Source organism: Dendropsophus ebraccatus, chromosome 7 (assembly GCF_027789765.1).
Source record: "Dendropsophus ebraccatus isolate aDenEbr1 chromosome 7, aDenEbr1.pat, whole genome shotgun sequence".
Taxonomy (NCBI): Eukaryota; Metazoa; Chordata; class Amphibia; order Anura; family Hylidae; genus Dendropsophus; species Dendropsophus ebraccatus.
This window is the reverse complement of record NC_091460.1, coordinates 37693053-37719723: the sequence shown is the minus strand read 5'-3', so window position 1 is coordinate 37719723 and position 26671 is coordinate 37693053. Positions and strand designations below refer to the sequence as shown.

Below are 26671 nucleotides of genomic sequence, written 5' to 3'. Positions count from 1 at the left end.
CGCACTCTGCGGGAACAAGGGGAGGCAGCGCGCACTCTGCGGGAACAAGGGGAGGCAGCGCGCACTCTGCGGGAACAAGGGGAGGCAGCGCGCACTCTGCGGAAACAAGATGAGACAGCAAGCACTCTGCGGGAACAAGGGGAGGAAGAATGCGCTCTGTGGGAACAAGAAAAGACAGCGCACCGTCCACAGGAACAAGAAGAGACAGAGCACACTCCACGGGAACAAGAAAAGAGGGCGCACGTTCCACAGGAAGAAGGGGGCGCAGCGCACTCTGCAAGAACACAAGCAGACAGCACATGCTTTGCAAGAACAAGAAGAGGCCGGAAAGCCAGATGATTTTATGAGTAAACTTAATTGACCAGATACATTCATGATTTTCTCCCTTCAAGTCTGTATCCTACAAAATTTGCTATCTTAGGAAGATTTTTGACAGGTTGGATAAAAAAAAAAAAAAAAAAAAAAAAAAAAAAAAAAGGATTTTCTGGAGTAAAAGTAACTTCTTTTCACAATGTAGACAAGTTTCAAACAACGAACGTCACTTGTTTAAGGCAATCCCGATATCCATGTGTGTTAAAGCCTCAGATAACCCTTCACTTACAGTGATAGTTGTACGTAACATCAGCTCAACACCACCTGTCTTGGGGCTCAGAAAAGGGAGCACGAGTCTGGGTCAAATAATGGATTACCATCCTCTGTGGCAGCGTTTCTAAAATTTGTGGCAGTCTGGTTGTTGCCAAAGGCTTTTAAAGTATTGTGGAATATGTAGTTCACCCCCCCCCCCCCCCAAACTACCCATCAGGACATACTGGATGCTATTTCACAACAGCTAGGAAGCCACAGGCTGAATCCCACTGTTCTGTGGGATCTGATCCCAGTTTTTATAAGAAAAAAAACTCCTCTCTGGTATTTAAAACATGTAGTAGAAAATGGCATAACATCATGGAAAGAGAGGAGTGGTTGGACCACAATGATGAAACCAAACTATAAAAAGGAAAAAAACAAAAACATCTGCACAGAGAGAACTAAACAAAAACAACGGGCACAACTTCCCTAAGAGAAGCCAAAAACGTAAAGAAGAGAGGAAGCAGATGGTTAAGACGTACAAAAGCCATCATTTAAGTAGAAGCATCCCAGTAACCAAAGCTACAACTATGATATATTATACCATGATCACAAGATTTCTGTGTTACATCGAGAACCCGGGAAATGACAGTCTAGCAGGCTAAAGTAAAGGCCTTATTCCACCAACAGATCTGGCGACAGATTATCTGCCAAAGTTTTGAAGCCAAACCCAGGAACAGACTAATCAGAGAACAGGTCAAAGGAAAGACTGGATTTCTCCTCTTTTCAAATCCACTCCTGGGTTTGGCTTCAAATCTTTGGCAGATCTGTTGGTGGAATAGGGCCTTTAGAATAGGGGGTGCTGTATGTGGCGTAATAAGGGGTTACCACATGCAGTTTAAGGACAATAATAGACATCACATGTACTGAAGTGTAGCAGCAACCAGATATTCTGCATGAAGAGGGGGCAGCACGTCCTCATCAGGAACAGTGGGCACTTAGTTTTAGGCGAGAAAAAGAATATACAGTGCTCCCTCTGCAGGAGGAAGAGAGGGCTGCATGCACTCATTACGAAACCAAAATGGGTAAAACACCCCCTGCAGGAACAGGAAGAGGCTACTCGCCCCCCTGCAGGAACAAGAAGAGGCTACTCGCCCCCCTGCAGGAACAAGAAGAGGCTACTTGCCCCCCTGCAGGAACAAGAAGAGGCTACTCGCCCCCCTGCAGGAACAAGAAGAGGCTACTCGCCCCCCTGCAGGAACAAGAAGAGGCTACTCGCCCCCCTGCAGGAACAAGAAGAGGCTACTCGCCCCCCTGCAGGAACAAGAAGAGGCTACTCGCCCCCCTGCAGGAACAAGAAGAGGCTACTCGCCCCCCTGCAGGAACAAGAAGAGGCTACTCGCCCCCCTGCAGGAACAAGAAGAGGCTACTCGCCCCCCTGCAGGAACAAGAAGAGGCTACTCGCCCCCCTGCAGGAACAAGAAGAGGCTACTCGCCCCCCTGCAGGAACAAGAAGAGGCTACTCGCCCCCCTGCAGGAACAAGAAGAGGCTACTCGCCCCCCTGCAGGAACAAGAAGAGGCTACTCGCCCCCCTGCAGGAACAAGAAGAGGCTACTCGCCCCCCTGCAGGAACAAGAAGAGGCTACTCGCCCCCCTGCAGGAACAAGAAGAGGCTACTCGCCCCCAGCAGGAACAAGATGAGGTTGTACTGCCCCTGCAGGAATAAGATGAGGTTGTACTGCCCCTGCAGGAAGTAGAGGCTACTCGCCCCCTGCAGGAACAAGAAGAGGCTACTCGCCCCTGCAGGAAGTAGAGGCTGCACGCCCCCTGCAGGAACAAGTAAAGGCTGAATACCCCTGCAGGAATAAGATGAGGTTGTACTGCCCCTGCAGGAAGTAGAGGCTGCACGCCCCCTGCAGGAAGTAGAGGCTGCACGCCCCCTGCAGGAACAAGTAAAGGCTGCACACCCCCTGCAGGAACAGGAAGAGGATGTATACCGTTTGCAAGAAGGAGGCAGCTGCAGGAACAAAACAACAAGTCCTTTGCAGGAACAATAAATGTAGGCCCATTATTGTATATCATGCTTGTGACAATTTGTGAAAGCATCACATGGCCTCACATCTAAACAGGCTGCTCTGCAAGGGAAAAAGAGCCCACTTCTAGGAATCTGTACCCCATATGATGATCACTAAGCATAAAATACTCAGTTATTGTGCAGTTCCAGAAGTAAAGATCATCCTCATGTACATGGATGGATCAGCACGGTAAAGGTCTTAGGTCATTTCCAGATGGATCAGCATAGCCAAATATTTTCACATCTGCTCTTTCGGAAAAACAGACCTCAGGAGTGCATGCTGGGTAGGAGAGTAACATTTCTGGTCTACAAACCTCAGTGCTTGACATGATAATGGCGTCATACAAGATGATTTATTTCTCCTATCGTAGTAAATATCTAGAATGCACACTTCACAACGCATGAAACATTGTCATTATATCTTTAATACCTTAGAGCTGCTGGCTGAACCAGATCTGTCAGAGACTCCATAGCTCTAACTGGGGCAGTTCGGAGACCACTGCACCCAAAGGGGGGGGGGAATAATCAAAAGACATAACAAAAATCATCAATTCATACAAATCCATACCCCGCTTACCTAGTGCAGTCTTTAAAAAGCTCCTTACAGGGACTCTGCTCCAGCCTCTCCTTACATTCATGTACGGTGTCCTGAGGTATTTCTGGCAAATGGGCTGCAGACTGGAGAAAAACAAAAATACACAATTATTCATAGGACATGATTGGCCGTAATCATAAGGACACTCCTTTAGCATTCCATGGGTGCATAGGACCCTATGGACAAGTTAGTTGTCTGCGCTGGGAGCTTTCTCATAGCATAAGCCAGACATAGTCACATAACATGTGTTACTATGGTAACCACATACACTTTATTCTTTCCATAGAATTGTTGTCATATAAAAGAACTGTACATAAAAGGTATCAAATACACTGCATGTAAATACAGTTAGACTGTGTCCACAACACCACTGGGCTTTATGCAAGAACAATAGGAAAAAAAACAACAATAATATACTAGTGCACAAGCCTAAAGGACAGAAATGGCTGCAAATCGCACCCATGATTGACACGAAAGCTTGTTCAGCTACATTAAAAACATCAGAAGTTAGTACATAATTTAATCAAGCCATATTGCCTCATGTACCACGTGCAGGTCTCTGATACACATGAGTCCCTAACCAAACAACACTGTGCCGGTAAGCGGATGCAAACCCTGCAAATTGTGTTCTCTCATTCTACCTGCAGGAGCAATGGTGAGAGGTAACAGCTTGTTCACACTTGTGTTGCTTGGTGGCCGCATTCTCCGCCGGCGGCGCCTGCAGAGCAGGGGGGGGGTGGTGGTGGCCTGGGGTTTGGTCCTGCGACATTGGGGCTGCAGGGCCATTCCGTGGCCTCCCTCCCCTACTTGTGCACGCTTTGCGGGGTTGTCATTCGCTGACCAGCACAGTGACGTTTAGCGCAGGGACTCATGTGTATCAGAAGACCTGCACGTGGTACATGAGGCAATATGGTTTGATCAAACTATATACTAACTTCTGATGTTGGTTTTTAATGTAGCTGAACAAGCTTTCGTGTCAACCATGGGTGTGATGTGCAGCCATCTCTGTCCTTTAGGCTTGTGCAAATAATATACTAGTATATACTTCAAATGGAATTTTCCTGGTGACACAGTAGGGGTATGATGATAGGATCATTGAGTAAATGCATTATTATTACTGACTTTTGCAGCGTGGGGGTGTGTCATCACATAAATAGTCCATGGGGTGGAGCTAGAAGACCTTTTCAGTAAGGACTTTGACCAATCACAATCATTTACCAATCAGCAGTGCCTGTGACCTGTCAATCATGGCTTCTCCCCACCTCACCAGCCTTGATTGACAGTTTACTTACTATACCCAAACAGGGAAAGAACTATCAAGCAAGGCTGGTGAGGCAGGCAAATAGCCACCCGAGACCGCCCTGATGGCTCTTGGTTCACACAGCTCCCCTTCTGTTAGTAATCCTAGGTGTCCCTGTGGTACCTGAAAAAAACCCTTTAAATAGCATGCAGTACTGCCGCCCATTTGCAGTAATGATCACAAATAAAGCGCACACTTACTAGCAAAGTGACAACAGTCAGGGAGTGCGGCATACAGCTTCACTTTACATCCTTTCAGGTTCTACCCATTAGATTTATAACCCTCCAGGTCTCTACAAGTGGAGGACCATTATCCTCATGTATACACACCTGTCAATGTTTGCACTGGAAAGGTAATCTACCCAGTGGCTTTTAAACTGTTGACCATCTGAAGATCAGGTATCGGGCTCAAGTCCAAGAGTTGACAAGGGAAGCATTTTAACTCTTTGGTTGGACATTTTTTTTGCACATTCAAAATATAGATAAGGCAAAACAAAAGGAATAGGATCCTGTGGTTTTTTTTAGGCGAACACCATGTAAAGTATTTATATGAGAATAGGAGCAACATTTAAGGGGGTACTCTGGAGAAAAAACATTTACTGGTGTCAGAAACTTTATAAATAAAGATTTGTAAATTACTTCTATTTAGAAAAAAAACAACAACTCAAGCCTTCCAGTACTTATGAGCTGCTGTATGTCCTGCAGGAAGTAGTTGGCTCTCTGCTGCCACCCCTGTCCATGTTATAAACTGCCCAGAACAGTAGAGATTTTCTATGAGGATTTGTTACTGCCCTGGACAGTTCCTGACACAGACAGAGGTGGCAGCAGAGAGCACTGAAGACTGAAAATAATACACCACTTCCTGCAGGACATACAGCAGCTCATAAGTACTGGAAGACTGGAGATTTTTAAATAGAAGTAATTTACAAATTTGTAAACTGATTTAAAACAATTTTTTTTCCTCCAGAGTTTAAGCTATATGTTGTTTCATAAATTTTGCAACTTTTTCATGGCGGGTCATGTCCCTCGTGTGTGCCCCATTTTTTGCAGCATATTACTGAATGCTGTAGCTGCTATGGGGGGGGGGGGGGGTACTTCTGCAGAATGCCTACGTGTCTTTCCCACTGTAGCAGTCATTTTGGATGATTACTAATGCCTCTCATCTGGGCTGAAAGAAACTAATAGGGATGAAGCTGGCAAGTCTACAGCTATTATGTGTTCAGATAATAAAATACAAGGAGGAGGAGGAAGCATTTTAAGCACAAACATCTTAACGCGACTTCCTAGCAATGTGAGACTGACTTCCGGCATGGAGTTGATGTTTTTGTTGTTCTTTATATTTTTCTTAGAAATAAGTCTACCTTACAACAACTGGCCCTTATGTTACAAGGTATGTGCCTCTCGCAGCAGCTCTTACATCTATGGAAAGTTATAATGGGCTGGCTTATGATTCTATTCGACCTGGAAATATCCCAAAGATTCAAGTCTCCAAAATAAAAAAAAAAATCATGGGAAGAAGAGAAAAATGCCAGTTCAATAGGAAGGAAGGGAGTGGCATAAATAATATTCAAAAAAACAAAAGATGGTAAGGACGCAGGCTAGGGAAAGAATGAAGTGACGGCGCAGAATGGACGTATGCTGACGACATTGCCAGAAGCTGCAATGTGAAACCCTCAGGGTCCGTGTAATGGGAATTCCCTCAGGTTGCAGCTGATGCAGGGCCTCTTTTATTATCCACACCCACGTCATGTTGCATAGGGCTGTAATGTGGAAGAATTACAGTGGCACAAGCCAGGAATTGCTAAAAGAATGTTCATTTTCTGAAGAATTCATTGTTTATAAGTGGAAGGGCAATGACCATGGAGTTAGAAATAATATCAGTATTTTATATACACAAGTTATGAAAGTATCCATAGCTTTGCAGAAGAGGAAATGGTTTCCCTATGATAGAGATATCCTATAGGTGTCTAACCAACGGGACTCCCACAGAGCTGGCCAGATAATGTTATGGTTATTGTGACGCATGAATTCAGCATATGTCTCTTCTAATCACTGTAATGGATACTAACTGGAAAGGGGGGATGGAACACTGCTGTTTTTAGGATCAGAAGTTCTTGGGTGGGGCAGTTACATGCCCCCCCCCCTTCCAAATGAGGTCAATTACACTATAGACACTCTTGCTGCAACCTTAAAGGGGAACAGGTTAGATAAATCAAACCTGCTGATAGCCCCCTATAGCGCTGGGGACAAGACAGAGGAGGAAGGTATGTGTGTTACTTTCCTCCTTGGTGCCAGTCCTGTGCTGTTAGGGAGTGGGGTAAAGTCCACTTCGGAGCACTGCCGTGTCATCCAGCCCGCCCCCTCCATCAATTGTCATTAGAAGGGGCAGGCCGGATAAGGCGGCAGCGCTCCTAAGGGTGCTCCAGAGCAGACTTTACCCCAACAGCGCAGGTTCGGTGCAGAGGAGGAGGGTAAGAGATCCCTGGCACTATAAGGGGCTATCAGCAGGATAGATTTGACTAACCTGCAGTTAGTTCCCCTTTAAAGACTATGTATGCCATTTCAACCTATTTGTTTTTCAACTGCCCAAAGGCGTGTAAAATAAAAGAAGCCACTTAGTCTGTGATTAAATATTTCAGTTTCTTAAAGTGGTTTACCCCCTAGCAAAACTTCAGCTCGACACCACTGCATCCTACTATAACTTCCTGTTTTTTTGTTGGTCACGCAACTCTTATAAAGGCCTTAGTACTTATTATAGCACAAAAAGAGATTTTCTTTATAGGTCTTTAACATTTTGCTTACTTCAGCTAGTATAGCCTCTACAGTTTTTGATCTATACTTGTAGACTTCCTATATAATTAGGCACATTGCCTTGTATCTGCTTTCCTCTCTCTCACAGCCTATGTGAGCTGCTTTCTGAGCCCCACTCCCCCAATTTACTATCTGAACTGATGTGTCACCCCTTTTGTTGATATGTCTAAATATAGCAAGAAGGAAGCAACTTTCCCTGGAACCTAAATGGTAGTAAACATTTAATAAAGACTATGTAGAATGATGCTTTAGCAATAACAAAAACTGTGCAAGTGTTTATAGCGTTTAACAATTATATATTACCAAAGTATGGGTTAAATGAAAGGAAATAGAAGATCAGACTACACTTGGTTTGTTTGTTGTCTGTTACCATGGAGATGCATAGGAGCTACAGGAAAAATAACATATCTGGTGACACTCATCTTTCTCACCGTAATAAATGGTAATGTCAATTAGTAGAATAAAGTACTATACCCTGTGTTCATCTATGGCTACACACTAGGCAAATTCCTTGGCGGTCATGCAGTTGTCATCTAGCTTCTTAGAAAGTTGGTTTTCCTACACGAGACCCAATTTTAAAGTGTGGAGAAAAACAAAACCTACAATACAAGGCCCATTCTGCAGCATCGGTTTGCTGGGAGCAATAAAAGCGTATGTGGTGAATGTAAGTCCAGGGCCAGGAACCGCAAACTTGTGTTGAGTTTTATTCCATTCCACTCTCAGAACACGTCTATTAAGCAGGGCTTCCCCCAATGTTTTTACAGTATAGCTTTTCTACCACTTAGCAACTCGCCTGCTCTTGTACTCGAGAAATTGGGACTTTGCAAACACGATGTGGGTTTGTTTGGCAATTTCCTCCACTATAAATCATAAAGAATAATATAAAAATATTTTGGGCCTAAAGATCTATTATGTCAGCTTTGTAGGAAAGTTAAACAACATATAAAACGATACTGGAAAATGTATTTTGCAATACTGGAAGAGAACATGATACAGTTCCCAAGATTCAGTCTTAAAAAAAAGAAATCGGTCGAGTCTTTTACCCAATTGTCCATTCCTCCATTGAGCTTTCCACTCATCTGTCAATTTTTTTTTGTACATCTATTTGTTCATTCATTCATTTCCATCTAACCATCCTATCTGTTCATTTATACATCTATCCATTCTTGCACTTTCCGATCTTCTGATTGACCAATTCCTTTACTTATCCTTCCATATAACGATCTAGTGACTTATCCATTTATTAGTCTTTGGGTCCATTTATCTAACCCAGGGATGAGGAACCTTCTGCCCTCCAGCTGTTGCAAAACTACAATTCCCATCATGCCTGGACAGCCAAAGCTTTAGCTTCAGCTGTTCAGGCACGATGGGAATTGTAGTTTCGCAACAGCTGGAGGGCAGAAGGTTCCCCATCCCTGATACAACCATTTGTCTGCCTTTCGATCTCCATCCATCCCTATACCAGTCGTTCCATTAAAGGGGTTATCAAGCGCTACAAAAACATGGCCACTTTCCCCCTCTCGTCTCCAGTTCAGGTGTAGTTTGCAATTAAGCTCCACTTACTTCAATGGAACAGAGTTTAAAGGGGTACTCCGGCGGAGGGGGCTATTTTGGGATCTGGCCGGGGAGGAGGTGGCTGAGCGAAACTACGTCCACTCACCTCCCCGGTTCTAGCGGCGGGTCCCGTATCGCGGCGCTCCGGTCCCCAGTGGGCGGCCGGTCCCCGGTGTCTGACGCAGGCTCAAGACGTGACGTGCTCAGCCAGTCAGTGACAGAGGCGGGATCTGAGCGGACTTGAAACGGATCCTGCCTCTGTCACTGACTGGCTGAGCGGACTTGAGACGTCACGTCTCGAGACCGCGTCAGACACCAGGAAGCGGCCGGGGACCAGAGCGCAGTGATACGGGACCCGCCGCTGGAACCCGGGGAGGTGGAGTGGACGTTGTTTCCCTCAGCCACCTTCTCCCCGGCCAGATCCTAAAATAGCCCCCCCCCCCGCCGGAGTGCCCCTTTAAAACCCCACCCAATCTGGAGACAACCTACAGCTGCTGCTTGGACTAGGGACATAAAGAAGGGGGCATAAAAGAAGAAAGTGTAACAGTCTTAGGCTTTCCTCTCAAATCTGCACCCTGCAAAACATGTAGGAATATTATAACATAAGCGCATTCTACAATATAGAATATACATACATTTCTTTCTATTACCCAACCAGTACTGATGCAGAATTAGAAATTGTTTTTGATTAGAAATTAGAAATTTGTATTTGACTCAAGAGCCGTAATTCAATTTTTTTTTAAATTTACTGCAGATCAGTGGGTAGTTACATGAAAAAAAAAAAAACAAAACTGATGGATTCTGACTTCCCTAATAAAGGGTTTATCCAAGCTTGGAAATACATGGCCACTTTTTTTCTAGAAACATCCCACTCGTCCTCATTTTGGTTGTGGGGTTTTGCAGCTCAGTTCCATTAAAGTGAATAGAACCAAATTGTAGTACCACACACAACCTGAGGACAGGGGTGGTGCTGTTATTGTAAGAAAGTAGCTGTGTATATGGCTGGTACTTTATGCCTCTGTATTTCTAACACTGTGAATTTACCCTTAAAGGGATCCTGTCATCACTTTTATGCTGCCTGAACCGTAAGTCATTCGGGTGGGCCACAGCAATGTCACCCCAGCCCCACCAGCTATGATGGATAACTAGCACGACAGGAAAAGGTCACTGGGGGACCTCCCATTGACTTGTGTTAAGGAAACATAAAAGTGATGAAGGTTCCATTTAAAGTAATTCTGTAACCCCCAACCACTTACCAAGCCAATGACACCACTGGATAGATATCAATAAAATTATTCAAAACACACCTTTGTTGCCGGTGTCTGTGTTCTTAATTTTCATAAATAAACAATTATATTTGGGCTGTGAGTGTTGTCAAAGAGGCGGAGCCTATTATTTCCTGGGCCCTAGCACTGCTACACCTCTCTGTGCTGTATGCAGAGTGTACGTAGCTGATTAGGCAAAGGGCAGGCATACGACACGGTAAGTTGTGGCGACACTAGGGCCCAAACAATAGGCTCCACCTCTGACATCATTAACAGCCCAAATAAAGGTGTTTTGTTTGTTTTTTTAAATAAAAAAAAAAACACAGACAGAGGCAACAACAGTATGTTCTAATTGCTTTCATTGATGTCTATCCAGCGATGCCGCCAGCTCAGTAGGCGATCAGGGGGTCACAGATTCACTTTAAGCAATATATTAAAGCAGTAGTTCACCCCAAAATAATTTCTTTATTTCTATTACAAAATCTCATGTCTTCCAGTACTTATCACCTGCTGTATGTCCCGCAGGAAGTGGTGGATTCTTTCCAGCCTAGAGAGCAGGCAAGGTTTTCTATGGGGCGTTGCTACTTTTCTAGACAGTTTCTGACACGGACAAGGTCAATTACTAATCTCTGACACTTTCTAGAACCAGTTGATTTGAAAGAAAAATATTTTTGGGTGAACAACCCCTTTCATTTATAATGTTCTAGGGTATAAACCCACACACCGTATACACAGCGTATTTACTGCTGCGATACGCAGCGAATACGCAGCAAAAACGCAACAAATACGCAACAAAAACGCAGCAGATTAGATCTAAATAACTGAACTCAGCATTAAATCTTCACCATCAAACTGCTGCGTATTTGCTGCGTATTTGTTGCGTATTTGTTGCGTATTTGCTGCGTATACGGTGTGTGGGTTTGTACCCCTAAGGTGGGAGTTTATTGTTCCATTAGGCTGCATTTTTGTAATTCGAACACAAACCTGGAACCAAAAATATAATCCAAAAACCTGACTAGCAGGAACCAAGTAGCTTTAAGCTCCTATTATGCTGCGTTTACACAAAGCAATAATTCGCCCAATCGATCGTTTAACGATTTTGAAGCAACAATTTGCTTTTTATAACGATCAGCATTTAGAGGAATAAATTGTTAGAAAAATAGTTATTGCGATCGTTTTAAGATTGCTTAAGCCTATCTCACACAGAGTAAATCGGTGACAGACTGTTTACACAAAGCGATCAACAAATTTTTAGCGAACGACCAGCGACGATTTGAAAGATGTTGAAAGATCAAAATGAACGATTTCTTGCTCGACGCTTGATTGTTCGCTCTGTTTACACAGAACGATTATCGCTCAAATGTGATCGTTATCCCGAAAACTCGAGAGATAATCGTTCCGTGTAAACAAAGTGATATTGAGGAGCAAACGAGGGCTGTCAGCGCTCATTTGCTCCTTGTTCTCCGCTTGTTGCCCCGCTATTACACACGGCGGCAGCAAGCGGGTGAGTACAGGGGAGGCCGCGAGGAGCCACTAGATCGTCCGGGCAGCCCATAGCGGCGGTCTGCTGCTGCTGCTCCTATTCCACAGAGCGACGGCAGCAGATCGCTGCTATCACAGTCGTTTGTCTTTCAATATGTTTAAAGACAAAGACAGACAACGATCAGCCAACATGGTTCATGTCGGCTGATCATTGCCTTCTATAATGCTGCGTTCACACGTAACGATTATCGTGCGAATTTTCGCGATAATGATCGAATACGAACGATAATCGTACGTGTAAACGCAGCGACCGATCAAACGACGAGCGAGAAGTCGTTCATTTTGATCTTTGAACATGTTCTCAAATCGTCGTTGATCGTTCGCAAAAAATTTGCAGATCGTTCCGCGTGAACAGTCGTTCACCGATTTAACTAATGTGAGATAGGCTTAAGCAATCGCAAACCCATCGCAAACCGAATTTCCCGTACAATATATTGTACCGTCTCAATTTAACTAATGTGAGATAGGCTTAAGCAATCGCAAACCGATCGCAAAACGAATTTTCCGTACAATATATTGTACCGTCTAAACGCTGATCGTTCTGAAAAAAAAATCGTTACTCTGACATTGTTAATCGTACGTTAGGGCCAATTATCGTTTTGTGTAAACGCAGCATTACACAAGATGATTATCGTCCGTATGCGGCCAATAATGATTTCGTGTAATAGGGGCCTTTAGCTCAAAAACAGGGGGCTACGTGAATATATTTGCCAAGGCTGGAACCATGTGATAGAAGCCTATACCATTAAAGATCCAATAGTCTGGAAAATCCCACTTTATCAGTGCCAAATTATAGGAACTTGACAGTGTTTTCCTTAATAGACAGACACAGGGTTTCCATGAATGAATGACCTTCTTTTTCTCACGCTATCCACCTGTGTTTATCATAGGAAAGGTCCACTCAGGCTCAGATAAGGCTTGTTTGTGGAGTCCCGGCCGTACATGAATGGTCTGTTCAGCAGAACTGAGATACTCTTCAGCATCTAAAACAGAGACAACTCGGCCAAAATTCCTGATATACAGCAAGCGCTCTTTAAAATGCCTCCGAGGACGAGGAGTCGCCATAAAGTGAAATAACGCAGCATTCCTCGTCAGGCACTGTGACCTCAACGTGCCAAATGGAAAGAGCGCGCTCCTATTAAATTACCTGGGCGGCTTTTATTGTAGGTCTTGGAACTAGGTGTTGGGATCTGGATTTTATATCAGGCGTGCATGGTCTGAGCTATGAAGTGTGAGTGACCCTTATGTACAATACTCATATTGTGCATCGCCCCTACCTTTACTGAAAATCACAACTGTGGAGCATTCTGGGTAGCAGCATACAAGGATATAAAACATATGGCTTTGTGATTGTATTTTTGAAATAATACACAGGCTCTCCAAAGCAAGAGAGGACAGTTCCTGACATGGACAGAGGTGGCAGCAGAGAGCACGGTGTCAGGTTGGAAAAAATACAGCACTTCCTGCAAGACATACAGCAGCTGATAAGTACTGGAAGACTTAAAATAGAAGTAATTAACAAATGTGTATAACTTTCTGACACCAGTTAATTGGAAAACCTTTTTAAAATTTATCTGGAGTACCCCTTTAATTTACTGAAACATATTATGCCACAATTTGGTGTGCAGCGTTACCCACAAGCCATACTCCCCTTTTTAGTAAGTCATGCCCGCAAGTGAGGCACAAAGGTATTGCAATATAAAAAGTCTGCACCACTGTTTTTTGAATAGCACCAATTGCTGTGGCGGTTTAAAAGGGTTATCCAGCACTTCAAAAACACGGCCACTTTCTTCCAGAGACGGCACCACTCTTGTCTCCAGTTCAGGTGTGGTTTGCAGTTAATCACTTCAATGGAACTGAATTACAAAACCTGCACCCAAACTGGAGACAAGAGTGGTGCTGTCTCTGGAAGAAAGTGGCCATGTTTTTGTAGCGCTGGATAACCCCTAAAAAGTTTGTTCCCTTCAATGAGGCCACCCCAGTTACTGGGCCACGGTTGATAAGCATGTGTAGTTCTTATGCTATGTCTGATCCTAGGCGCAGAGGGATCCTTGGTGGGGTGAGCATCTTTCCTGTGCTGCCATAAAAACTGCTAAACAAGTGCAATGGCAGAAACCACCATGGACAAGCAGAGGGGAGAAAAAAAAGGGGGCCTGGCTTATCCTGGGCTCCTGTCGCGCTCAGGAACACCCACTCGGCACTTGAAACTCATTTACATATTAACCAAAAAAGCTTTTATCTAGGCACAGAAAAGGATGGAAAAGAGGATAAAAAAATGTATGCCCTGTATACTAATGAGACACCCTATCTAGATATAGGCTTTTACAATTTGCAATTTTTCACTTTGCACTAGTTTGGAGTTTCTCGTCCACCCACCCACCCACATATTTTTAAAGGGATAGTACAACTTCAGTTTACTGTACTGAGCTTGGAGCAAAAAAAAAAAAAAGCACATACTGCTTCCATTTTTCCATGGCTGTTCCTGCTATCCATCCCATGCTGTGTTTGGTGTTGGAGAATGCATTGTTTGTTCAACCAATCGTCCAGAGAGGAGGAACATTACACACAGCAAGCACTGTGTTAGGGTACAACCACACACACCGTATACGCAGCGTATTTACTGCTGCGATACGCAGCAGATTAGATCTAAATAACTGAACACAGCATCAAATCTGCACCATCAAATCTGATGCAGATCTGCTGCGTATACGGTGTGTGTGTGTTTGTATCCTTAAGGAACTGAAGGGGAGAAAGGTGGGTGGGTATGGGTGGGTGGGTATGTGCTGTTTTGTGTTTCCTTCAAGGCTCAGCACAGTATAGAAAAAAAAATTAAGTTGCAATACCCCTTTAACAATATTGTAAATGTACAACTTTACCCTCAGATCCACACAGCAAATGACTGAATCTTGGTACAATCTTAAAGTTCTAAACTTTGTAAAAAGTGCCCATTCCTCACTTTTTCTACAACACATCACACTGCACCGCACCAATGCCAGCGGGGTCCATCACCAACTCAGCACATTCTCAGGAAATTACAGATGACGTACACTGCTTCTAGCACATATAATATATACACCCGAGGTGACGCAAATCACAGTCTACGGGCTGAGTGATCACAGGTTTGGGGGAAGGGAGCACACTGAGGATTTTTACATTCTTTAAAACAGCCAGCTCCATATTTTTTTTTATAGTAGGATCTCTCTTCTATTCATTGCTGTGAGGAGACAACTGCTTTAGACACTAGTAAATTATACATGTTGTCCCCTAAAAATCATAGTTATTTGGGTCACATGGTACCCTGTATTAACAGAGGATGTGCAGCCAAAAATCATATAAGTGAACAGCATTGGTGCTGATCTGCTCATCTTAAAGGACCCTTACCGGTTTGTATACAGTTTACATTGCAATAGAACAGACTTTACCTATTTTTCCCATATTAGTACTCACATTACATAATTTGTTATTGTTCCCTTTTTTTTATTTCAACTTTAAAAAAATAAAAACATTATGAATTACTATATCCGACATCTGCTGTTATGTCCCTATAGTGCACAGGGCACTAACATGAAGGTCATTTTCTCACCCTGATCACCTGCACCATTTTTATGACCTTCATACTGTAGTTTATAAGATATATAAATTATGCAATTATTTCACTAGGGGAGGGACTACCATCCTCAGTGCACTGATCTGCCCTGAACGGGCCGCCCCTTCTAATGAATATTCATCCGACGCTCTCCAATGAAGACCGCTAAAGTGAGCTGCCCCAATATCCATTAGAAGGAGAAAGCCAGACCAATCAGCCAATGGGCCAATCAGCACACAGAGTGTAGTAGTCCCACCCCAGTGCACAAAACCCGCCCCCAAAGTCCAATCCCCAGTGCACAAAACTGCCTTATTTAATGAACTACAAAGTACAAAGTAAGAAACTTACCTTCATCCTCAGCACCCCATATAGGAACCTGCTGGTAGTTTCCCTTTAATAGTTTGGATAATTCTGTATGTGGTACATATATTTCAGTTTTGTGTGTGTGTGTGTGTGTGTGTGTGTGTGTGTGTGTGTGTGTGTGTGTGTGTATGTATATATATATATATATATATATATATATATATATATATATATATATATATATATATATATATATATTATTTTTTTTATTTTTATTTTTTTATTTTATTTAATTTTTTTTTGTATTTGAAAGAGAAGGAAGGGGGGGGGTCACTTGAATTTTTTATTAGGGAGGACTTTTTTAAATTCTTAAAAACGAAACAATTTGTTTTAGACTGTATTACTGTAAACCGTATTATGTTGATCAGTTCATTTGGCACTCTGTACAAGCAGGTCTACCATGGCAAGGATGCAGAGGGATGAACAAACAATTTCATAACCTGCTTAACTTGCGGCAAGGCCAGCAGATATGCAAGACATCTATCAAGGAGCAACCAAAAAAAAAAAAAAACAAAGAAACACACGATAGGGTAGTGTAGCACAGTAGGGGCTCTGTGACATGTGTTGTACATCGATCTGTGTTTCTTTTTATTTAGTCCTATACAACACCTTTAAAGAAGAGGTTCGGACGGGAAGTAAAAAAATATTACGGGCAGGGGGTGGGGAGAAAACAAAAAACAAGTTATGTCCTGCCCACTCAGAGCTACATCCCGCTCCTGGACCACATTGATGGTTTTTCTTAGCTCCCCACCGGCTATGTCATGTCATGACCCGGCTGACTGATGCCCCACTCAGCCATTAAGTGACTAGGGTGGGACACCACTGCAGTCACCAGTCTGTGACTAGGATCCCAGGTCATGATGTACCCGGGGGGGGGAAAAATTACAGCTGGCGGGGTCCAGGAGCTTGTGATACAGTGCAGCGCAGATTCGGGCAATGGTAAGAATATTGGCTTTTCCAATTTCCCCCAACCCCCTGCCTGTAATGATTCCAACTGTCCCCACCAGAGATTAGAAATGAGTGAACTCCAAGCCTGCCATAGGCTGTACCAATGTTTTCCAGGACTCCCTAGGGCTGCATCCAACTTCTTCAGCCAACTAAGGTGATGGGGGTTAAACCGCTACTCTGAGTCTATAGCCTCTGTGTTCTAAGAAATAGAAGTACATGTACCGCATGAGAACATACTGGATGGTTTTAAAACATCTGATGTTAGAAAAAAAGGGGGCTTAAAGGGGTTTCTTCCAGAAACAACGCCACTTTTTTCCATTGTTCAGATGTTATGAAGCATGGATGCTTGTCAAACCTCTTGGAGGAATGCTGTTTAATGGCTTGCAACCAAGAAAAAGAACCAACTGAATGTCAAGAATCACATAAAAAAAAGCAAAAACTTTCACTTGACACCCTAGCTGTAACATTGTCCTTCATGGAGAATATTTATTTGGTGAACACAAGTGCAGGACATAGGACGTCATATCAGCCAGGGTGGAATGTGCTTTAGTTTACAACATGGTATTTCCATACTTATAATTTTTGACCCTGAGCGCATGCAATTACATCTGCAATTACCACCAAAGAAAATAAATGATCCACACGCCGCACTCACATAAAAATCGTTTGCATTTTAAAGAAAAAACATACAAGCTACACACCTACCACAATCTGCATTTTCTTTGTAATTTGTCTTTTGGGTAATAGTTTGTGAGCTTTGATTCGGAGCCAAACTTTGAAAAACACACTCAAAATTAATTTCCTGTTGCTGTTGTACTTGGCTAAAAACATCTGGTTAGCATTTCGGAGGACTTGGAGGGTGGATTACAGGAGAGAGTCACAACTTTCCACAATGCAGAGGGCAAAGAGTGGTCTAGGAATGCTCCGACATGAACACATCAGCGCTAGAGTGTGGACAGATTATGTAAACTCACGTTTATACAAATACCGTGTTTCCCAGAAAATAACACAGTGCCTTATACTTTTTTTTTCCCCCTTAAAAACAGGAACTGTGTCTTATTTTCGGGGGAAGTCTTAATTCTCTACCCCCGATGCCAGGCATGCAGCGGGGTGTGCGGGACATGCAGCAGCATGTGGCGGGACGTGGGGGGCCATGGACCAGTATGCCTGCGGCGCCAGCTGTGAAGGTTCACGAGTGGATTAGGCGAGTCCTGGGTGGCAGTGGGGTGCCTTATTTTGGGGGGGGGGGGGAATACCTTACTTTAGGCTTGTTGGTAGGGTAGTTAGGGTGTCTTATTTTCGGAGAAACACGGTAGGAGAAGGGCTCCGAGTCCCTGAACCAGTCAGAGTCCGAGTTCAGGGATTACTGAAGTCACCATGGCCGACATGATGATGTCATTTCATAGAATATATATATAAGCAACCTTCCCTCAAAAACTGGTCTACTGTTGGATGTGGTCACATTTATAAGACAAGAATTGGGCCTGTCCATCTTAGATGTACATCATGTGGTTCAACCTTATGTTGTCTTGTCCCCTATACTACTGGATGGTAAGGCCTGTGTAAGACACGTTGTTCGAAACCAAGGGACAACGGAAAAATTGCCATATGTCCTGACACCATAATGGGGTCAATTTTTGGCCAAAGGGCCCCCATTTTTCTATGTATGCTTCCAGTTTTAAGGGCTTTTTAAAGGGGCCAAACTTCAAAATAACTAAGAAATCTCTCTGAGGCTATCATGATTCACAAATAAATAGCCATGTTTTTTGATGGAAATAGTATTTAATCTTTGGAAATTCTTGATCACTAAGAGATAAATCTACTTAAATGTTCCAATGTGAACAGCGACTTTTTGTATGTTACAAAAATAAAATCAATATATCCAAATGTTTGTTGGGGCCCCACAGTCTTCTAGCTTACCAGCCTTGTTCCTCCTCTATTGGGACCTATTAAAGGGATTTTGGAGGATTAGAAAAAACGAACCTACTTTCTTGCAAAAACAGTGCCACCTCTGTCCTTAGGTTAAAGTGTCATTGTCATTTTAAAAAAAAATTCATAGAGAGGTGTCAAAAGTTTTGATTGGTCTGGGTCTGAGAGTCCAGACCAGCACTCATTGTGAGAACGATCCGGGAGAAGATAGAGTGAAGTTCAGTCTTCTCCCGTCTCTGTGTGACTTGATCTCCTGATGCAAATCTATGGAGCCCAACTCTTTCACTGACACAGAGTTCTCGTTCTCACAATCAGTACAGGTGTGAACACTCAGACCCAGACCGACCAAAACTTTTGACATGTCTGTATGACAACAAGTACATATTAAGTGTGGTATTGCCATTCACCTCCATTCACTTAAATGGAACTGAACTCCCAAAACCACACCGAAACTGAGGTGTGGTGAGAGAGGTGCTATTTCTGGAAGAAAGCGGCCATGATTTTCTAAGCCTGGATAACACCTTTAAAGTGTTAGGGTACAAACCCACTTGACGTATTTGCTGCGTGAATCAGTCTTAAAAATAAGCAGGCAAAACGCAGGTTGGCTTTATACGATTGTTCTGCGTTAAAATACGCAATTGCGTATTTTTGAAGCATCAGTTGTTAACAACCTGTGCGAAAAACGCATGTAGCTTCACGCTTCAAAAATACGCAATTGCGTATTTTAACTCAGAACAATTGTATAAAGCCAACCTGCGTTTTGCCTGCTTATTTTTAAGACTGATTTACGCAGCAAATACGTCAAGTGGGTTTGTACCCTTACTGTAATTTTCATTTACTAAACATGTTCTCAATTATGTAAAAAATTATTGATCGCATCGGGTATCACTGGTGAGCCCTTCTGTGATCCTAAGACCAAGCTGGGGGTGAGTGAACAGGAGCACACATCTCTACCCGGCTATCAATCAAATCTTACATGGAGTGCATCGCTGAAGAGTTTCCTGGCTGTATCTGTAGATCGCAGCGATCCGTAACTTTTGACATGTCTGTGGACTTGTCGAAAGTTACTGTAAATGACATTCACACTTTACACAAAGGTCTAAAAAAACCTTTAAAACTAATATTTTAAAGTTAAAAAATAAACCAGAGAGACCACAAATAAAACCGAAATCATAATTCTTTCCCTTTTATCACATTTGATGGGGCAATAGTTTGCTGGGATTTTTTTTCCATTACAAGGTTTGAAATCTGAGGCGCAGTCTAAGATGTTTTCACAAGGGATTACATCTTATTAATTACTTTTCCATATGTTAGTGCACTAGTGCCCTCAACGGCAAATGAAAGCTACTCGAGACGGTGAGTCACCCTCCTCAAGATTGTTCACGGGATTCCTTAAACCACACAGTAGCAGAAGTGACAGCTGGGCATCAATAAACACCTTCTGGTACTTCCAGCTTGTGGTGGAGTAAAACCACTGACCTCTCAGTCAATGTCAAGGGTAAAATTATTGGCATTTCAATGTTGCAGCAACGTAACTTGCTTTACTCGTCATTCCTGTTCATGTGTGCATTAAACATGACGGCATTTCTGACATGTCTAGGATGTGAACGCATAGGTGGCCACCAGAATGCTAACTCAATGGAGGTTCTATAATGCTACACGTGCCCTCTGTCCTTGGATTGTAGTGTTTCTCACTTATGTGTCCCCGTAGGTCATATATGACCCATGACAGAGAATATATAACGAAAGTAACCTCTGGGGTCCTCCAAATTTCAGGCAACTTTTTGAAACTTCACAAAAATATTGTGAGGTTCCCACAATAACAAGAAGTCCAAATTATTTTAATATGTGAATAAATTGGGGTGGGGGTAATAGGAGTGCCAGGAAGATCTACCTAGACCCCACTTAAAGGAGAAGTCTTCCAAGGGGGGGGGGGATGTTAAAAAATCATTATGGGCAGGAGGTGGGGGGAAATTAAAAAGACTCTTTGCCACATCATGGAGCTCGAGCCGTCTGTCATCTTCTCCTCCGGGCATGTCATGACCCGGGTTCCACAGATGGGTGGGATTTAGCCCCCTCAGCCAATCAGTGACTGCAGCAGTGTTCCCCCAGTCACTGACTGGCTGAGCGGAACATCCGTCTTCTGGGACGTGACATAGCCGGTGGGGAGCTCAGAAGACAGCAGTCAGGGTCCAGGAGGGATGCGGCTCTGTGTGGGCATTGGGACATGTCACTATATTTTCTTTAATTTTCCACCCACCCTCTGCCCGTAATGTTTTTTTACTTCCCTGCCGGACTTCTCCTTTAAGAGCGTTGGAGTAGTGAGAGGATATCATTCTCCCTAAATGTGTTACACAGGGTCTGTGCCGGCTATTGAAGAAAGCAGGTTGTTGTTGCTGTTCGATAGTATTTGTGCAGTTTCCATTAACGTCAATTGAACGTGCAGTTATTCAAAAAATAATATAATAAAGCATACAGTTAATACTATAATATAGTAAATAATGCTGTTCATTTGTTTGATTTACACACTTGATTTTAGTACAAAACTTACTGCAGCCCTTTACTTTCTCCCTTCTGAGTTAGTCAGGCTATACATCATGTTTTGACTGGTTGCTGACGTATAACTTGATGCATAGTCAAACAGATAATGTGAACATGGCCTGATAATAACAACATGTACGTAGGAAGATTGCTGGTTGACAAAGTCCTGGTATTACTGCAGCATGGGCACAGATTCAATACACACTATGTGGTGTTCTCAGTAGTGGACTAACAACGGACATGTACAGTGACCATGACTGATCTGCAGCTCCAGTGTATCTGTAACATGGCAGACCATGAAATCCTCATGTGAAAACTATACACCACAAACATCTCAAATTTCAAGGGCAAGACTCCACAAATGTTTTGTTACACCAGGATCTAAAAAGCACTGTGATTTTCTTACTGGATTCAAACACTGGTGATAACAGCAGATAAAAATTGGCGCAAATGAGCGAAAACTCAAGTGCCTTACCCCATTACTGATGTAGGTTTTTAAAACCTTGAGACCATGATCTTTGCGGTTCTCATCTGAGGCCACCTCATATTCTGCCTAAAAGAGAGGAAACAATAAAAAAAAGTATATAGCTTAAAACCAATAACCAGTATATTAAAAAAAGAAGCACAATAAAGAGAAGGAAAGAATTACAGACAATTATATTCTTCAGGAACGAAGAAAAATCATTAAAATAAACATGAGTGGACCTACTTGGTAGGAGTTAAAAGAGAATGAGATCGCTCACCACCTACATGTGCTTAACACCTGCAAAGCCGAGGTGTCTGCAACATACTCCAGGCCTACATATGGTTGCACGGGGCTTAGTTTAGATTACAAGGCTAAATATTGACTAGCAGAAATGTATACAATCCGGCCGTCGTGGAGCAGGCTGTCATACCGGAGAGGCACAAATGTACATGTAGAATAAGGTGGCTAAAACGTATATGTAGGTATTACACCCCACACGACCTCCATTAAGACATACATTCATATACAGTATTAATGGTGGGTTCCTATAATGGAGTTGTTTAAACAAAGCTTAGTGAATTCTCCGCTCTGCAGTAGGTTAAACAGAATCTGACACTAAAAAAAATCCTTTAGTTGTTCTTTGTCGTTAAAGGGATCATCCACTTTAAACAACTCATTTTTTTTAGAAGGGATGACAAAAATAATTTATAGATGAGGTGATCCCAGTGATTTGCCGTAATCAGAACCTGGCGGAAAGAGTTTCTTATTTTCCTACAGCACCACCACAGGTGAAATTAGGTATTACATTGTGTGTATTATAATGAGTAGGCTGGGCTGGATAAGGCTGCAAGTCTGTCTAGTTATGCAGTTATAGATGTGGAGGAGATATTATGAAAGAGGAATCTTCCATGGGTGAATAATTAAAGGGAAACCATCAGCAGGTTAGATAAATCTAACTAGCTGATAGGCTGTATCCCAGTTTTCTAGGCGTTCCTTACGCTGTATCCACCCGCTGCACAGAGCCGGCAGACAGCGGGAGTCAGATGCCGAGATTTCTGGTTCATACGAACCAGAAATCCGGCAGGTTGGCTCATTTCTAATTAGGGGACTATCAGCAGGTTAGATTTGTCTAACCTGCTGATAGTTTCCCTTCAAAGTTAAAGGGGGTTGTCCCAAGATTTCAAAGGATATGAGGGTATGTACGTGATTACTGCAGGTCCTGACTTCTGTGACCCACCATGATTCTGACAATAGGGTCCAGAGTCTCCCTTTAGAATAAATTGGCCGCCATCCATATGAATTGCTTCTCCCTTCCTAAAAACAGAGGATTGTCAGCAGAAAAAGACCCCCTGGTCCATCTAGTCTTTCCTTTTAGTATTTCATAGATATATGTTTATCCTAGGCAGGTTTACATTTTACCTACCACATCTGCTGGAAGTTTGTTTTAAGTATCTACTACTCTTTCAGTAAAGTAATATTTTCTCATGTTCCTTCTGACCTTTCCCCCAACTAACTTCTCACTGTGTCCGCTTGTTCTTGAGTTGTTTTCTTTTATTAAAACCATTCCCATCTTGAACCTTATTTATCCCTTTAACATATTTAAAGGTTTCAAATCCTGTCTCCCTTTCTCTTCTTCCCTCCAGACTTTCCTTCTTTGTCTATGACTGGATTGGCGCTCCGCTCTGAAGGAATACTCGCTAGCAATCGCAGCAGCCAGACATCACCAAGCACATACACCTATTCCCTTATCCACAGCATATGGGATTTTATGGAATCCCTTTAAGGGGAAGCTGTTAGTAGATTTATACTGCCGAATCACAGGACACCATCAAATCCCAAAAGGCTCAGCCAAGTTATATTCTGACATGCTGCAGCTTTTCAGAGAAAAACACAACAGGAAGGAAGTGTCCAGGAGGCGGTTTTCACAGATTACATATCTTGAACAGCTCAAAGAGAACAGCAGCGTTACGAGAAGCATGGGGAGGGGGAGATTTAATTATGGGTTTGTTTGTTTTTTTGCTGAGCATATTAAAATAAAAAAGTACCAAAAAAAAAAAAAAGATCTCCTGAATACCCCTTTAACTTTAGGCCTTTTAACCTTAGTGACCAGGTCATTTTTCATTTTTGCTGTTTTGTTTTTTCCTCCTTGCTCTCTAAGAGGCAAAGCGCTTTTATTTTTCCACCTACAGGACTGGTTGGGATGTTAATTTTAGTATTATATTTGTGTAGATGGGAATTTTATTACTTTTTATAATGGTTTTCCATATATATATAATGTGACAAAAGATCTGCAGTGCTTGCGTCTTTTTTCCCTCTTTTCATTTGCGCCTTTCACAGTATGGGAATAGTATTGTTCTGCTTTAATAGATTGGCCAAATACAATATATCATTTTTACTTATTTTATTTATTTTTTTAATTTTTATGTCCCCCTTTGCACAGCATTGATCAGTGTTATATTCCCTGAATCAGACTCTATTAGAAGATCACCAATTGGATTGCATGGAGGTAAGTATTTTACCTCCAGTAGTCAGGGAAAACAAAGTGGACCCCGGCAGTTACTTAAATACAGCGATTTAAGCGGGGTTAATGGTGCAAGCCCTAGCAAATAATAATGCGTGAACTAACTGCTTTTTAGGACTTCCCAGGATGTAATTTTGTGGGAAGGGGTTAAAAAAACAGCAGCTTCAATTAATGGTTAGAAATCCCCTTTATATCAGATAGGTTTCCTGCTTAAAAAGCTGACCCTGCTGTCCCTCTATTCCCATCACAACAAAACAAGGAATTAGACAGTTGCTCTTGAAATGAATGGGATGTTTAAGTAATGGATATGCTGGGTCCACAGTGGGCAACCTTCTTTGTGGCCACAATGGCTAAAAGATGAGGGCCCTAACTCATCTTTTTCTAGTATTGGAAAATAGGTTTTCTAAGCAAAAAACCTCCCATCTACTGGTTGCTGCCATTTTAATGGTGTTACTATCACCGATCCTGTAATGATATCCGAAGTATACTTCAGCTGGGCCTTGCTTTGGGAAAGTTTATACAGATCAATGTGTTTTGTAAGAAAACGCCAGAGAAATGCCCCCAAAAAAATGTCTACGGAGGCCAAACTCCTGGAGGACATCCAGTTCTGAGCTGATGGGAACACATAAGACAAAGCATAATTACAATTTCTTGACTAAATCTACAAAGCTAATAAACATATGCTGAACCATTAAATAACCGTTCAAGAAATGTTTATGCAGCTCAGTGATTTAATGGAGGTGAAGCTAAGGGAATGACGGGCCCTAGTGCAAAGACTTCAATGGTCACCTCCAGCTCACGTTATTCCGTGTGTCAGCGAGAGGACAGAATATGTCATAGATCACTAGAAAAGTCAACTATTATAAATTAGAATAAAACATGGACATTGTAACCATGTCAAGTAGTGCTAAGATGGGCGAACAGATGTTTTCCACTGCCATGCTTCATTATAAAGATCCCAAGACCCCCATATTACTTTTGGGCGGACACTGTTGGTTATGTCATAAGGCTAAAGTAAGTATCTAGTCGCCCCTGCCAGTCTACTGAAATACAGGGTGAGTCTAAAGTCCCAGGACACCCTTTAATTTTAGGAACAAAAGGGAAAATTATTATTAATTATTATCTGAATAACCCAGCAAGGGGTAGTTAAGGGGAGCCTATCTTTTAGGTTATGTCTGCTGCCATATTGGATCAAGGGAAAGTTTTACCAATGGGAAAGTGATCAAGTACCATATCAAAGAAGACCCGAAATCAATTACTGCAATTAAATTTGCAATATCTCGCATGGTTGAAGAGTTATTAACACAAAGTTTGAAAAACAACCAGGAATGTTTTTTCCTCCTTGTACATAAAAGGCCATAGCAGTTGCATTTTTTCACCTAAAAACCCACATGAGCCCTTATTTTTTTTGCGCCACTAATTGTACTTTGCAATGACAGGCTGAATTTTTGCATAAAGTGCACTGCAAAAGCAGGAAGAAATTCAATGTGTGGTGAAATTGAAAAAAAATACATTGTGTGTATTTAGTGGATATGTGTTTTTATGCCGTTCAGCCTGGGGTAAAATTGATTTGTTATATATGTTCCTCAAGTCGTTACGATTAAAACGATATGTAACATGTATAACTTTTCTTGTATCTGATGGCCTGTAAAAAAATGAAAACCATTGTTTACAAATATACGTTCCTTAAAATCGCTCCATTCCCAGGCTTATAGCGCTTTTATCCTTTGGTCTATGGGGCTGTGTGAAGTGTCATTTTTTGCGCCATGATGTGTTCTTTCTATCGGTACCTCGATTGCGCATATACAACTTTTTGATCGCTTTTTATTAAAATTTTTCTGGATTTGACGCAACCAAAAATGCGCAATTTGGCACTTCGGATTTTTTTGCGCTTGCGCCATTTACCGTGCGAGATCAGGAATGTGATTAATTAATAGTTCGGGCGATTACGCACGCTGCGATAGCAAACATGTATATTTTTTTATTTTTATTAATAACCTGGGAAAAGGGGGGTGATTCAAACTTTTATTAGGGGAGGGGGATTTTTATTAATAATGACACTTTTTTTTTTAACTTTTACACTTATACTAGAAGCCCCCCTGGGGTTAGTGTTATTACCCCTGGGGTTAGGGTTATTCCCCCCTAGGGGACTTCTAGTATAAGTGCACTGATCTCTCATAGAGATCTCTGCAGCATAGATATGCTGCAGAGATCCATGAGATAGGCACTCGTTTACTTCCGGCTGCTGCAGCCGGAAGTAAACGAGTGGCGAGCCAGGATCAGCGCCATTACGGACAACGTCCCGGAGGAGCGATCTCCCCACTAGACACCAGGGATGGCGCTGCAAACGGTAATGGGATGCAGCTGTCAACTTTGACAGCTGCATCTGATTACTGTATTAGTGGGCACGGTGATCGGACCGGGCTACGAGCGGCACCCGGGACCACGGCGGTACAGAGAGCGGCTCCGCTCTGAACGTCCTTAACAACCGCAGGGCGTAAATATACGCCCGCGGTCGTTAAGGGGTTTATGAGTTCAATGTGTTGTCCATGGTGCTGAACACAAAGCAACTTTCTGTGTTGATAACTTTTTAACCACAAGGGACATTGAAA

At 42.6% G+C, this 26671-nt stretch overlaps 1 protein-coding gene across 2 annotated transcripts in view; it reads right to left on the bottom strand.

Annotated features, from left to right (window-relative positions):
• GRK4 (G protein-coupled receptor kinase 4) overlaps positions 1-26671 on the bottom strand; it is a 152737-nt gene that overhangs the window by 23277 nt on the left and 102789 nt on the right. For both annotated transcript variants that reach the window (XM_069977350.1, XM_069977351.1), the window contains exons 4-5: positions 21548-21625; positions 3217-3317 (exon numbers count right to left, since the gene is read on the bottom strand). In XM_069977350.1, coding sequence (XP_069833451.1) covers positions 3217-3317; positions 21548-21625 — 179 coding nt within the window. The remainder of the gene's footprint in view (positions 1-3216; positions 3318-21547; positions 21626-26671) is intronic.